This window comes from Sabethes cyaneus, chromosome 3, assembly GCF_943734655.1.
Source record: "Sabethes cyaneus chromosome 3, idSabCyanKW18_F2, whole genome shotgun sequence".
Taxonomy (NCBI): domain Eukaryota; kingdom Metazoa; phylum Arthropoda; class Insecta; order Diptera; family Culicidae; genus Sabethes; species Sabethes cyaneus.
In genome coordinates, this window is record NC_071355.1 from 44540525 (window position 1) to 44555939 (window position 15415).

The 15415-nt window shown below is 39.2% G+C and overlaps 1 protein-coding gene across 1 annotated transcript; it reads left to right on the forward strand.

Annotated features, from left to right (window-relative positions):
* Positions 1-5752: 5752 nt before the first annotated feature.
* Positions 5753-7629, forward strand: LOC128744210 (uncharacterized). The gene is made up of 3 exons (XM_053841052.1): positions 5753-5861; positions 5918-6868; positions 6934-7629. The coding sequence occupies exons 1-3, from the start codon at positions 5811-5813 to the stop codon at positions 7126-7128; spliced, it is 1197 nt and encodes a 398-aa protein (XP_053697027.1). The 5' UTR covers positions 5753-5810; the 3' UTR covers positions 7129-7629.
* Positions 7630-15415: the final 7786 nt, after the last annotated feature.

A 15415-nucleotide genomic window follows, 5' to 3' on the forward strand; every position in this document is an offset into this window, starting at 1 on the left:
TCAATACAATATAGAGAGGCTATTCATATTGAATTCGCATGAAAGGACTAACACATTTTTTGCTTTCAACCAGTTTACCTAAGGTTGACGCTATTAAGTTTTCGCTTTTCGCTCATATTAGTATGTTCCCTTAAGATCAAGCTGCCCACATACAGGCAGCGTGTTATTGCAACCCGCGCAAGGAAATAAACTTGAAAAGAAATTGCGGAAAAGACTCTTAAAAAGAAGCCAACAATGACGACATTTCCCTACTACTGCTTTTCCAGCTGCTCGACAGTTGTGAGTTAAAATAAACTTTAGCCTTCACTGAAGAGCTCTCTAGTAGACGAACGAAGTACTTCTTAATGAAGACGATAATGCTACATAATATCTTTAATAAAAACTGTGAGCTATAGCTGCTTCCGGAGCTTATCACGTTACGTCGAATCACGGCTGAGTCACCTTCTCCTTACGGGTGGATAATGAATTCAGCTTGTTGTACACGTGTTGGAATTTGCTTCGCAAAGTAACTGCCATCCTTAGCTAGGATCATTATATCCCTAAATTTTAATTGCTCAAGAAGGCACTGGCGCGCTGCGACGAGTTAAGCTTTTCGATAACATTAATAATTTATGAGTCCCCGAGTTTCTATCTTTCTGAGACACTTCAATCAGCTGGTTTCCGTGTTGAAAAATATTAAATTACTAAACCAACAGGCAACCTTGACAAAATAAATGCCCGATATTTGCTTGGTGAATTTTGGATTAAAATTTTCAAGTGAAGTAGCTTGGGTGTTGTTATCAATCGGGGCACAACCCCGAAGGTAAGGACACTTCATGGCTTATCTTGTGTGTGTGTTTGCGGCCTATCTATCGATCGACCGTGATAAAATAGAACTAAACAACGAGAATGAAATTGATTTTTTTTTTCATTAGACGAGTAGTTAGAAACGGATCTGAACACCGCAAATAAAATAATCCCATACAAGTGTACAAGTGTACAAACAAACACACCAGTTGTGAAGTTGTTCGAAACATGCAAGAAAAGAAGAAATTATTTTATGTATGTACAAGGTAAAAACAACAAATAATTCCAGTTACTAACGATAAACGATAAATATTTACATCTCCGGCAGACTATAGTTTTTGCATAACGGTTTATTGCACTAAATTATTTCTTTATGCTGAGCACGCTCAGCAAAAAGGAAAATTCATGTCAATTGTTATGGGATTGTGATAAAAAAGGATACGAGCAATTCATGATACACTATAGATGTATTTTATATTTTGCCGTGCATCGAATCGAGCTGTATCAACAGGTCGCTCTCTGGTGTGTCGCTTAATTCAATGAGTTTCTGGCTGAATTTGCTGATGCTGTACAGTTTTCATGTTCCTTTGCCTCAGAATAATCGATACTGCATATGAACGATACTGGATGTGCCATTAAATTGGTCCGAACCACTAGTTAGTTTGTGTTTTGCAGTTCAATATTTGAAAAAAATGTAAAAAAAAATTTAATATTCAATTATTACGGTGCTGTGTCCAAATGTAATCTCATGCAAACAGAAACGACTTGGATCGACAACATGAAAAAACCAAAAATAACCGTTTCTTTGCGAGAATCATACTGCATCATACGAGAATCATACTTTTCCAGCACTTCAAAATAAAACACCATACGTCTCCATGGCATCATCGGAATTATATAAAGTTTATCCTTTGTTACCATTTCCGTGCCTCTTCGAAAGGTTAGCATTGTAAAAAAAATATTCAAACGTCTGACATTATTAATTATATTTCTTTTGATACCGAAATAATCAAAATCGGCTCAGCGGTTCAAGAGCTACAAAGTTTTAAAAAGGTCTACTGCAAGCAAAATTCAACAAAGATGATAATTTTCGGCACCACTCAAACTCAAAAGAGGGCACCCTAAGCCTTAAATCGAAGAATAGTAAATATAAATAGCATTACTCGTTATCCCTATTTTTACGAAACAAGAATGCAATCAGAATTAATATACCGTAAACGAAGGGAATTCCGATCATTCAACTAAAGTAGTCATCTTTAAAGGCATTGAATCATAATCATAATCAATAATGCTTAAAATCGGAGCATTCTCGTTTGCTATAGAAGCCGCATAAATTCGTATAAAAAAACTTGGTAAACCTCAAAATTTAACGCACAAAAACAAGCATGGAGCATAAACGGATAAACTCCGAAATTGACGTAAAAACCGCGTAAATTCCGAAATTTGTGTAGAAAACCGCCCAATAGTGTACCCAACTTCAGTGTATTTATAGTCCTATAGACATTATCCATTCCAAGATTCTGTAATTTTGAACGAAGCTGATACTTTTTATTTTATATGTTTGTCATCTGAAGTTTTTGGAGCGTCTTAGTAGAATACGAAACCTAAAAATAAAAAATAAGAAAACTTATCCAATTTAATTCTACTATGTGTATTTTATTCAATGACAGATACGTATTTCGCCTACGACTTGCAGGCTTCCTCAGTGTCTGTTTTCGAAGTTCGAAAACAGAGACTGAGGAAGCCTGCAAGTCGTAGGCGAAATACGTATCTGTCATTGAATAAAATACACATAATAGAATTAAATTGGATAAGCTTTCTTATTTTTTATTTTTAGGTTATGTTTGTCATGATGATAAAACTCCCATAGAAAGTAGGAAATAGGATTTCTCATGGGTATTTCTTTGGTTTGTTTATAAAAGTTACAGTTTGTAGCACAAAAAAGGCTACAATGTATGGTATGCTCTTCAATAACTGGAGCAGCGACCAGCACACCCTTCAAACCCCTAGATGCTCTTTTATATCGTCCAATTCGTACAGCTTGAAGCAGAAAATGCCCTTAGATGTTCTTCGAGATATTCAACTAAACACTCTGGATGGAAACTAGGATACCCTTCAAAATAATCGAAACTGATTGCAGTGCAGTACATGGAAAGCAAGCAGTCCTAAAACTCGCCCAGGATCACACTTGTTTAAAACCGATGGTTCTAAAGTTGGCCAATCTACAGGAGCTGGGGTTACTGGAACAGGAATTGACATATTATTTCCAGTGGAACAGTGGCTCACTGCCTTTCAGTGTCCATTTCAGCTGTCCGTTTAGTGGTGGAATAGGATCACTATGCATAACACAACCTGCAGTTCGCTCAGTCATACCTCCGATTGTACAACAAAACGAATGCCTTCTGATTTTTTTTACATTTTCGTTGCAATCAAGTTTTCTTTACAGTTTGGAGCAGCGAATGACTGCAAAACAGTCAATATCATATATTGAATCATACTACAAAAAAAACAACTGCAACATGTGCATAGAAGACGTCAAACGTCAATGTCCGACCGCGTAAAGCCTGAAAATTGTTTAAAAACCGCGTAAACACCATTCGCGTAAAAAACTGGCGAAATTCTTAACTATGTGCATAAAAATAGATGCGTAGGCACAAACGCGTAAATTCCTATATTCGTATAAAAACTGCTTAAATTCCAAAATTGGTGTAAAAATTACCTAACTTTAGAAATTCTAGTAAAAACCCGTGTAAATTTACAGTTTATGTAAATATTTTGATATTCCCGTAGAAAAAACTACATCACTTTCAACATTCGCGTAAAAAAATTCGCCGAAAAGCCGCCAGGTGTATTGCCAGGTGAGTGTATTTTTCCAAGCTTCTTAAATTTTGAGCGAAGTTGATTATTTTTATTTTATACGTTTGTCTCATGACGGCAACACTCACACAGAAGGAACAAAAAAGATTTTCCCATGGGTATTTCTTTGGTTTGTTTATAAAAGTTACAGGGGCGTAAATTCCATTGCATATATTGCAAAATTTGCGTACGTATTTATAACGTGTATATTCCGCTCGTGAATTTCAAAACTCTCGGCGTAAAACGGACGCGTGATGCACCCACAAACCTTCTAAAATTCACACAAAAAAAACTTCGCAAATTCAAAAGTTCGCATAAAACCGTTAAAATTCCCAAAATTTATGTAAAAACCAGCGTTAATTCCAATATTCGCGTTTAAAAACCTGCATGAACTACAAAATTTGCGTAAAAAACTACTTGAATTCCAAAATTTGCATACAAAACCGCTTGAATTCTTGAATTTGTGTAAAATACTGCGTAAATTTCGAAATTAGCACAGAAAAAATTGCATGAATTCCTAAAGTAGCATAAAAAATCGCGTGATTTCTGAAATTTACGTGAAAACATTCACACAGAAAAACGCGTAAATTTTAAAGCATGAGAAAAAATTGCCTGAGAAACTGCGTAAATTCGCGTGAAAAAAAAACCATGTAAATTCGGAAAATTACGTAAAAAATGCATAAATTAAACAAAAAATCGTATAAAAAATTCGAAAGCAACGCGAAAAAAAAACTAGTCGGTTTTAAAACTGTACGCATAAAAACAGATGCGTGGGCACAAGCTCTTAAATTCCAAAATTCACGTAGAAAACTGCGTAAAATCGAAATGTCGTAAAAAACCGCGTAAATTTAGAAATTTGCATAAAAATCGTTTTATTTCCTAAAAATTTGCGTAAAAAACCTGCGCAAATTCCAATATTCGCGCAGTACAAAATCGCGTAAATTTCGAAATTTGCGTAAAACCATTTAAATTTCGAATTTACGCACAGAAAAAATTGCAAAAATCGCGAAAAACATCGCATGAACTCTAAAAAACTACGTCAATTTTAAAATTCACGTTAAAACCCACGTAAATTCCAAAAATTGCAAAAAAAAAACACGTAAATTTCAAAATTTGTCTAAAGATTCACGTAAAATCATGTGAAAAACGCGTAAATTCAGAAGCTCGCAAAAAAACGTACAATTTCTTTAAAATTTGCGTAAAAGACCTGCCCCAATTTCGATATTCCTGTAGAAACAACCGGATGAATTTTAATATTCACATAAAAACAACTACGTCAATTACTAAATTTGCATAAAACACAGCGTATATTAAAAAATTCGCGAAAAAGAATTAAGTAAATGCTAAAATTTGAGCTCAAAAATGTAAATTTCTAAAATTAGTGCAGCAAAAATTGCAAAAATCACGGAAAACATTCGCGTAAAAAGCCGCCAAAAAGTAACTTTAGTGTATTTCTAATCATATAAGCATTATCTAGTCAGAATTTGTTTAATTTTGAGCCAGGTTGGTTATTTATATTTTATATGTTTGTCACGATGATAAAACTCACGAAGGAGGATTTCCCATGGGTCTGTCGTGGGTTTGTTTATAAAAGTTGTCACGTTATGAAAAAATAGTATTCATCCGTGCAAGGTGGAGTTATTCATGTCATTTTCTCAGATTTTAAAATACAGATAATTTGTCAATAGTGTAGTTTCTAGCACGTTGCGCAGGCGTTTGAAAACCAAAGAAAGTTGCAGTATACTACAAAATACATTTTTTTAAAGATAATAATTTTATCAAAAGCATGAAATGAATCATTTAAATGATAAAAAAATTCAAATAGATTGGTTTATTATTTTTGGTTGTTGAAAATTCGCTGTCCTCATGCATTCGCTACTTTTATTGTGCCAATATCAGCAACGATCGGGAAGCCGATACTACCAAGAACCATTGCCTAACGATTTGTGAATCAATGATCCAGAATAACTTTTAAATAATTCTACTTACAGTACAGTACAGGTAATGTACTATGGACGTAAGAGTCGAACGCGTGACAGAGAAAAACAGCTGTCTCAATATTTAACGGCCATTAAAATTCACAAACAACCTAGTATATATACGCTATTAAGGAATAAATATAAAGTACCATCAAGTGAGATGTCTTACCATCACACAACAAACGGGCAATGGCTGAGTATCGTCGAAATAAAATTACTAGCCGGAGGATATTGGCACTAGTGAGTTTAATCTGTTTCTAGCTTTAATAAAGTAATTACGTAATTTCAATTTTCAGCTAGTTTTGGCCATATCTTCACTGACAATTGCTTTTCCTCGCAACGTTGTAATTTCAATTGGAAATCGCCACAACACTCGAGCAGGTTTGGTAGATTCCGGAACCAACATCAGCGGATTAACGATAAAAATTGCCCGATGGTGGACAGTATCGTCCGCTGGAACCAATTCTACCGAAATTTTGGATCCTATTGTCAGCGACAATACCATCACTATACAAATTGGTCACGTAAATTCAACGTCAAATTCGACCTCAGAACACAGCCGACGGAAGAGGGGAATTCTTTCAATCCCTACACCCACGATTCCAGCTGTATCTAAAGTATTTCAACCGCCGGCAATCCCTTCCATTCCGATACCAATAATCAACGGATCTCATGTCTCCATCAACGGAAACTCAATACCTCTACCGGACTCGATTTCCAACATACCAGGAAGCCAAGGATTTGAATTACCGTGGCAATTCCTGGAACGAGTAGTCACAAAACAACTGCTACCGATTGGAACACTGGATCCTCTGGTAAAATTGCTAGCAACCCAGTACAATGCACTAGCGAAACCAACGATCGACGCTACTCTCAACATTCTAGACGAAATAGAAACTTACGCGTCCAATGTGACTACTTCTGGTCTTAGTACAATTGACAGCGTCGTTTACGAAGGAACAAGAAGTGTTATACAAACGTATAACAGCTTGACCAACGGAGGAAAATCGTGCGTCGGGGTATTCCCAGAAGATGCTGGTTTGAGGGTATCTAAAAAAGCCACCGATTGTGTTAGAGATCGCTGGAACGAACTGGTCGCCATTGTGGATCAGTTTCGCAATCTGGTCGGCGAAACTAGTGACTCTTTCAGCGGATGGCTCAATAAGCTGGCAGCGTGTAATGCAAGTGCCTTCGCTAATGAATCTCCCCAGGACCAGGAAACCGCACAACGAAGGTGCTATGTTCAGGTGAGACGAATAGCATAGTCTGGCATAACATGATGGTGTTTAACACGCCCCCCAAACTGTTTCAGGCCACTGCTGAGGTTTCAATAAAAATGCTGATAGGTTACCCGCTGCGCTGGTCTCAGCTGACGATCCGTATCGTAAGAGCTGTTAACGAATTCGAACCTCAGGTGGCGATTTGTGGTGCCGGTGTAGGTGTTGAGGTGGCATCCATTACCGCGGAGTACTCGGTTAAGTTAGGACTGTGCCAAATGATTCCTTAAGTTAAAGCTAGTTGTGTAAAATAAAATAAAACCGCTTAAACTTACCCAGCCTCAGTTCGCCAAAGTTACCACAGCCGATCTTTTTGCCGACTCGAAAGTTCGGTCCGACCATCAGGACGCCGGACGACGAACTAACCGAGTGTCGGGCGGAGTACATACTGCTGCCGCCGCCCCGGGTGGTGCCGCCTCCGCCGCCGCCACCACCGGCCGTGGCCGATGTCCCGGCACCCGGTACTCCACTGTAAGCAGAAGAGAAAAAAAATGAATAAAAAACGGGAAAAGATTAAAACACACCAGAATAATTGCATATAAGCGTAAAGAGTGTTTGAATTAAAGGACACGTCCCAGTGCCCGGTTGGTTTGAGTAATGCCAAGGCTTTGTTCGTTGCATTATTACAAGGTCTAACAGTAAAGTAAATTATATGCTAGGCTAATGAATGTGAAATTAAACTTATTTCTTAAACATCAAACCTCTCTTTGATAGTCGGGAAAGGAAATGCATTTCGAAAAAGTGCTGTCAATAAATCAAAACCATAAACTAGCACTACACGTGGGCTGTAAAGCATATTGACAATTTATTGTGCGGTGAAAATGCTTTAGCGACAATAGTGATTCCAGAAAAAATGAAGTGGTTCTGCGATTGCTTCAATTTAATATAATAGTGTTTTCAACACAGCATGTGAAAATCATTTGGATGCTTGAAACTTGAAACTAAAAATTGTAAATTTACGTAATTATCTAAAACTGCAATAAAATCTGTAAAAAATCTCTGGTTTTATTAATGAAGGGAAAAATTGTATTGAATTTGAATTCGATGTCCTCTGTCAAGTCCTAGTTTGCACTCTTAGGTTAGTATTCAAGAGAATTGAATTTACATGGGTTGATCACGTAAAACAAAGCGAGTGAAACCTCTGTACGCCGGGCCACCGTGAAACATACTGGATGGATTATTTTAGTATTCCACAGATAAATATTACACACATCACTAAAACTATTCCTATCGGCTTATGGCTTTGCATCGCCTAATTCGTTTTTGAAAGGATTTTGGTCTAGCCATTAAAACCACTATAACTTAAACCAACCACTTTCGTCTGCCGCACTTTACTAACCCAAATAATTGTTGGTCACTCTGCAACCTACTTTTACGCAAAACACAATCACACACAAACGCACAGCAACGCGCACACAATTACTTGCATTCAAAATTAAAAAAAAAAAAAAGAAACATTACCAAATGTAGAGCCTCATGGCACCCCCCGACGCCGTAGGTATATCTCACTCGCTCGCTAAGCGGGTTTTCGCGTGGAGACTCCGCGAATTTTGCGCTCGGTCGCGGACTACTCTGGCCGCTTGCTTCTTGCTTGCTGCTGGTCGGCGTGGGGCGTCGTCGTGAAAAGAAGCCGCCGGATTTGCCGGCTGCTCGATAGCCCACTGGGCGATTGAATTTTTACCACTATCTGTATCACTATGGGCGAGCAAACAATGCTTCTTTTTCTTATTTATATTCACGTTTGCTTTTTAACACACCACTGACTGGACTGTTTTGCCATGTTGACGTCGTTTTATTGTTTGTTGTTGTTGTTGTTGTTTCAGATGGTGCAGTTGGTAGAGCAATAATTTTTGACGTGCACATTTCTGTTACCGCCGCTGCTGCTGTTTCCTACTCTGTGCAACAGTTGCATTCTGCCATTGCTGCATTGGTGCGTCCGTGCGAGTGAGTGCAAGAGTTTGGGGCCAGTTACTGACATGTGCGAAAATATATATTGAATAATAACGCGTTGCGTAACTAACAGTGGAGGTGTGAAACGCGAAGCCATAACAAAAAGCATCTACCAGCGCAGTGTTTGCTTGACTGCTGCCGGTGCATCGGCAAGTGGAAAATTTGACCAGTTTTCAACAGTCGGTGTCGTCCACCGGCTGTGTTCACACAGAGTGCAACAATCAACGCTGCAAAATGTTTTTGTGAAGCATCGTGAGATGAATGTGGACGACACAGCCGGCTATTGGAAGGACTATAATGAAATATTCGGCACTCGATCGTTACCGAGGGTAAAGCTGGCTGAAAACATTGTACGTGCTCTGGGCTGGCGCCAAAATTGGCTCAATTAATTGTGCAATTTCGAATAAATTCAATAAATTATTCACTGGAAGTTACGATCGTCCTGGCGAAACAATGTAATTTACGGAAGCGAACAGAAAAAAGAACATTGTAATACACTGAAGTGAACATACATGAGCAGTCATTGAGACTTATTTAATATAATAGTACGTTGCATTCATAAATAAAAGGATTATCCCTTAATTTATAAGCAAAAAAACATACATACAAATAACACTTGGAGCTTTATTTCCTAACTTCTTTTTTCTTATTCCGTTAGATGTGACCTTAAATATTGTAGTCTGTCTTGTAATTTAATATTACTACTCTTATGTTGTTATTATTATGTCATGCGAAGAAAAATTCTTGAACAACTGATTAAATTGATTATTTAACTTTTTTGGCCTTTTTTCTGGTTATTCAGCTGGTCGCTAAGTAGCGTATAAAACTCTATGCCGGACACTTTTGTGTTGTCATATCAGGGAAACCTCAAACGCTAGTTCTACCTGACGAGACAGGCATTGTCGCGCACTAAAACACAGGTTCAGCCCCAAGCATAGCCACCAGGCCTATGCCCACAGCGGAGACCTTCCGGCGCTGCCCGAACTTCACGAATTGACTCTGAGATCTCTCAGTCAAAACGCGCAACGTCATATTTTAAATCTGCTGCTGATGATGAGAGGAAAAATGGTAGATAGAATATGGAAAAGGATAGAGAGGAAAAATGGTAGATAGAATAGATTGAATTTGTAAATGTTCTTTGCAGTGGACATTTTGTACAACTTGAGTTGTAAAATGTAGTACAGTAAAGAAGTAAAGATCTCGTCAGCCTCGCCGCCTGACACCGGTTGTCCTCAACTCGTTGTCCCAAGATAGGTCTACAAAGCAAATTGAACGATCCGTGCGTTCGCGGTAGTCGACAAAAGTTTTAAACCATACAGTCGCACCCGCCTCTCAACCCTCGAGAACAAGCGGCTAGTGCGCAGTATTTATAACGGGAATCCGTGGTCAAACCCCAAAAACAGACAGGCCCACTACGAAGCGCTCCACTGTCCCCGCAGCCGGCATAGAAATATATTTACTATTATGTAATACAGTACAGAATGACCAATCATGTCGACGTTAAGACGTTGAAAAGGTTTTCTCTTTCTTCTGATTTTATAAAATCAACTAAAATTTTGAATATTTGGCGCAGAGCATAGAAAAATCCCATCCAGTAAGGTGTTTGAATAGGATAAGGCGAAATGCTTCAAAAGCGCTTCAAAAGATTGGGCCACATGTGTAGTCACAGGGTTGGGCCACAATAATTTTAAGCGCATCAGAAGCGCATTATTCCCTAGAGATCGTCTGGCACGTGAAATGTGATGAAATAAAGCAAAATTTATACGATAAACCCTGGCTTGTTGTTGTTGTTTCACTGTAGTAGTTAGTACACTTCGGAAAAGGCGCTTGCAAAAATGTAATTAAAAATAAGGTATTTCTACTCATACGGACCGTTTTTCACGAAGTTCATTCTTCTCATGTTTCTTAAGGAATTTAAATTCGAAGTTTTTCGATGTTTACAACGATGTTTTTAGATTCGCGAAATTCCATTTGAAACGGATGTTATGGGCGAATACTAAAAAGTGGCCCTCGACTCAAATGAGATTCAAATGCATTGACATCCCACTTGTGAGCGACAAATCTCTGGCAGTTTTTCAAAAGAATGTACTAGACAGTCTGATAAGTACCTGAAAAGAGATGGCATTAGTATTCACTAATGTGAACCATCTTTGTCGTGCTTGATCCTTCAAATGACGTCTGTCAAAACTTCAGTCATTTATGTTCACGTATAAGTGGTTTACCGAGTTTCGTTGTGGCCGTACGAGTACAGTTGATGCTGAACGATCTGGGCGCCCAAAAGAGGTCACTACACCAGAAAACGTCGAAAAAATCCATGATATGATGTCGAATGATCCTAAAGTGAAATTGAGAGAGGTAGCTAATGCTGTAGGCATGTCATTGGAACGCGTGGGCAATATCGTGCATTCAGTTTTGGGCATCAAGAAGCTATGCGCGCGATGGGTGCCGCGTTTGCTCACAGTGGACCAAAAACGAATTCGTGTGACGACTTCCCAGCAGAATTTGGCATTATTTCCGCGTGAGCCGATCGAGTTTTTGCGCCGATTCATAACCATGGATGAAACCAAGATCCATTACTACACTCCTGAGTCAACGCAACAGGCTCCGAAGCGTGCAAAAACACAACAATGGACTGGAAAGGTTAGGGCCTCCATATTTTGGGATGCACTTGGGATGCATTATATTCGTGGACTATCTTGAAAAAGGTAAAACCACAACCGGAGCATACTATTCATCATTATTGGACCGATTGAAAATCGAAATCGCCGAAAAGCGACCGTATTTGAAGAAGAAAAAACCGCTTTATCATCACGACAATGCGCTTTTTCATTCATGCTTAGTTGCACAAGCAAAATTGCATGAAATCGGTTTCGAACTGGTTCCTCAGCCACCGTATTCACCAGACCTGGCCCCCAGCGACTATTACTTGTTTCCTAACCTGAAGAGATGGCTAAGCGTTTTTACTCAAATGAGGAGCTCATAGCTTAAACTGAGGCGTATTTTGGAGACCTTCCGATCGAGTACTTTTCGGACGGTATCAAAAAGCTAGAAAATCGTTGGACTCGCTGTATCAACCTAAAAGGTGAGTATGTTGAAAAATAAAACCGACTTTGGCCAAAAACCGTCTCCGTGTTTCATTTTTCAGGTACTTATCAGACTGCCTAGTAAGTGATAATGAACGGTTCTCTTCGTGTCTCGTCTCTTCCGCTTTTCACGGCAATGCCAATGCACTTTAACACATCAGCTTAGCATCAATCGGTTGCCGGCGTCACTAGCTAGCTGAATGTTTAGAAAATTTTCTTTTAAATGCGTTTGTGTTGAGGTAATAATCGGAAGAGAGAGACACCAGAGAGAGTCTCTCAATGTCACTTACGTCCTTTTGAAAAAGTAACCGATAAATACTTTGTTGTGATCTGTACAGATTATGACAAACCTCATATCAGATCATGTTCATTGCTTAATTGCATTAAGAAATCTAACAATACAAACAACATGAGTAACCTTTTTTCTCGCATTCAGGTAAACAGTGTGATCGACTGCAGAGAATTGATAAGAGAAAAAAACCTTGTGTTCAAAGTAATAGATTCACTGTTTATCAATAACTGTACAGATCACAAAATCCATCCCTGACGAACAGAATCTCTCATTTATTTAATATACGACGTTTTGACAAGTTGCTCGAGTTATGGGCTATTAGATTTATTCGCAAGGATTGAACAGCATCAAAATGACGAACTTGCTTTTATTTTGATCAAGCATATTTATGTGAAAAAACGAGAGCGGACCCTGTCAAGAAAGTAAAATCAAAATACGTAAAAGGGCATTTGTCAGGCGTTTCGACCGATTAAGTTTAAATAAGTTAATAATCGATTAAGGGAGACAAGACGGGAGGAGGCTTGAAAGTGGATGAAGGCCATCAAAAAAGGGGTGGTCAAAATAAGGTAAGATGGCATTATAGGGATTTCCGGAAAGAGAAAACAGATGTTTTAAACTGAGGAACAAAAAGGAGCAGCTAAGGAGAGGGGCATGCAGAAGGGGGACGCCCAAATGAGCAAAAGCTTTTCTCTTGCATTATGAAATTTTCCGAAATGAAAACAGATATGCAAGCCAAGATTGAAAGCCAAGGTTCAGGTTCAAACCAAAATATATAAACGTGTGTATGTCGGTATGTACCTATGCACCGCATTAGCTCCGGAACGCCTGGACGATTCTGCATCAAATTTGGCCTAAATGTTCCTTGACATAAAGGAATCAGCCCAGGGGATGGACAAAAGAGATTGGGGAGTCCTAAACAAGCGAAGAGAGGTCCTGTTTTTGGCATAAAAGAATCAGCGCAGGGGAGTAGACAAAAGAGGGCGACGATCAAGATCAAGGGGGTGGAATGTTCAAATCAGTAAAGTGGTGCGTTTTTCTTGCATTTGGAACGATAGCAGTTGTACAAGTTCCTGGATTTTGAAAAGGGAAATGGGGTGGCCATTAACAAGAGGGAGGTTCAAAAACGTAAAAAAGGCTTTGTGTCGATTTATGGGGATTACCGAGCAGAAGACAGATTTTCAAGTGGCTGGGGACAACAGTAAGGGAACTGACAGAGACAGTAGAAACATTCAAATGAAGCAAAATGGTGTAGTTTATTGCATTATGAGAAATTCCGTTATAATAACAGATATGCAAGTGACTGAAAAACAAAGGGGACCCGAGTAAGATCGGGCCATCAGCTAATATGCTGATAAAAACTACAAGAAAGGTAATGCCTTCGCTAGCGCCGCCAGGGTCACATAGAGCGTCTTCGACCCAGTGTTGCGAAGCCCGCACACGTATGGTCTAATTTTCTCACACACGCGTACTCATTCTAACGAATACGCTGGCATAAGCATCCCTTTAAAACTCGCGCTCTTATTTCTTTATGCGCTGCAAAGAGTTTTTGCGAGTGTATGTTTGCAGCCTGATCTGCTGATACCGATTACACGACAGCTCGTGATCCCGGCAAAATTAGTATCCCAGTTAATGCAAAATTTGTATCCCAGTGCGCCACCAGCCTCACGGGCAGCTGATTCCCCGCGAGTTTTTTGACTCAGGAATAAGCTATGCATGAAGATGATGTGAGGATGGAATTTCTGCACACAACACCGGAGGCTGGTTCTTTTATGCCGGCGTGTGCGGCGTAAGCGTTGAATTTTATGTTTGTCATACTCTTTCGCGTGAGTAGGCATGGTTGACTTCTCGCTCGATTCGCAACACTGCTTCGACCATCCTGAAAGCTAGCATCCTGATGGTTAAAATTTCTTCGTTACAGTATGAGTTTCAGCCTCTAGGTGAAGCAACTGAAATTTTCTTATGAATAGATAAAGCAAGTCATATGTTTTGTCATAAAATATAGAAACAGATAGAAAATTACATTTGCTACTTTGTCCAAATAACCTTGCGGTTAGAGCCGCAAAAAAAAAAGATTATACCTTGTCGCTCAGTGAATACAAACTGTATGGAGTTTGCTACTCACTGCTTTGAAGCGACTGACTTTTTTCCATGTGTGGACTCATCACTGCGACCAGTATAGTTGGTCTATTATTGTGATACCGCCCGGGTGGTTGCTGTATGACCTGCACTGCATTTCTTTTTGCTATAATTGCTATTGAGTGAGCGATATGCTCATTAAATTTTATGCGTGCTTGTGTGTATTAGGGTGTACCCTTCCTTCAAAGCTTGAAGAGTGGGTAAAGTACCACTTATTCCACGCTGCCAGTACTATCCCATATTATAGCCGTCCCCGGCGAGGACTAATTCGTACCTCTGACCAGTAAACTTAACCATAAGAGGGACATTTGCACTGTCAAGAGGTTTCAGAGGGTAAATATAGAATTCAACATGGAGGAAGGGTAAATAAGGGGCCTGAGTATAAACCCATGGTAAAGTCACTTGACATCGAATGGCCCCCCAAGCGACTGACTTAAAAGCAGCGTTAGATGCTATCAACGACGAAAAGATCACTTCGATTAATATCTGGACGCATTGCTCCGTTTACTACAGCGCTCTTAGTGGGCAGATACGAAATCTTTTGATAGCAAAAGAAAGGTTAAGAAAGTTCTCCTTTTTCAGAGGAGAATGTTTGGTTACATTTCATTCATTGTAAAAAATTGTGATAGATGCAAACCGAAAAAAAATTTATACACACGCGTTGAAAATCTGAACGAAGTAAAAAATTGCGAAATCGTTGGATTTTGGCCAAGTACATACACCACGTGTAATGTTCTCAAACTTTTCCGAGAATAAAAAAGTAAAGATGCTTCCTTCTTCCACGTCTCGAGGAGATGTCGGCAGCAAATTTATGTTAGCTTTTGCTAGGGAACTCCTGATCTGGCAAGGCAGCTGAAGTTTCGGCCAGAAAGCCAAAGTTTTCATTACAAATCAGACTATGAGCTTGAAGATCTCTAGGGAAGAGTGTCTGAAAACGCATTCTGCCGTACATCAAAGCACACAAGGGCCCCGTGAATTTAAGGCCAACTGCCACGTTCTTTAGGTCCCCTTGGTGTGAAAACAACAGAACGACTTTTAGCGTAGAGAAGTACGTTA

Bases quoted from the DNA above. Each gene is read 5' to 3' on its own strand.
- LOC128744210 (XM_053841052.1), top strand. From the start codon at position 5,811: ATGGCTGAGTATCGTCGAAATAAAATTACTAGCCGGAGGATATTGGCA. The intron at 5,862-5,917 runs GTGAGTTTAATC...TTCAATTTTCAG, and splicing joins GCCGGAGGATATTGGCACTA to CTAGTTTTGGCCATATCTTC. The intron at 6,869-6,933 runs GTGAGACGAATA...AAACTGTTTCAG, and splicing joins AACGAAGGTGCTATGTTCAG to GCCACTGCTGAGGTTTCAAT.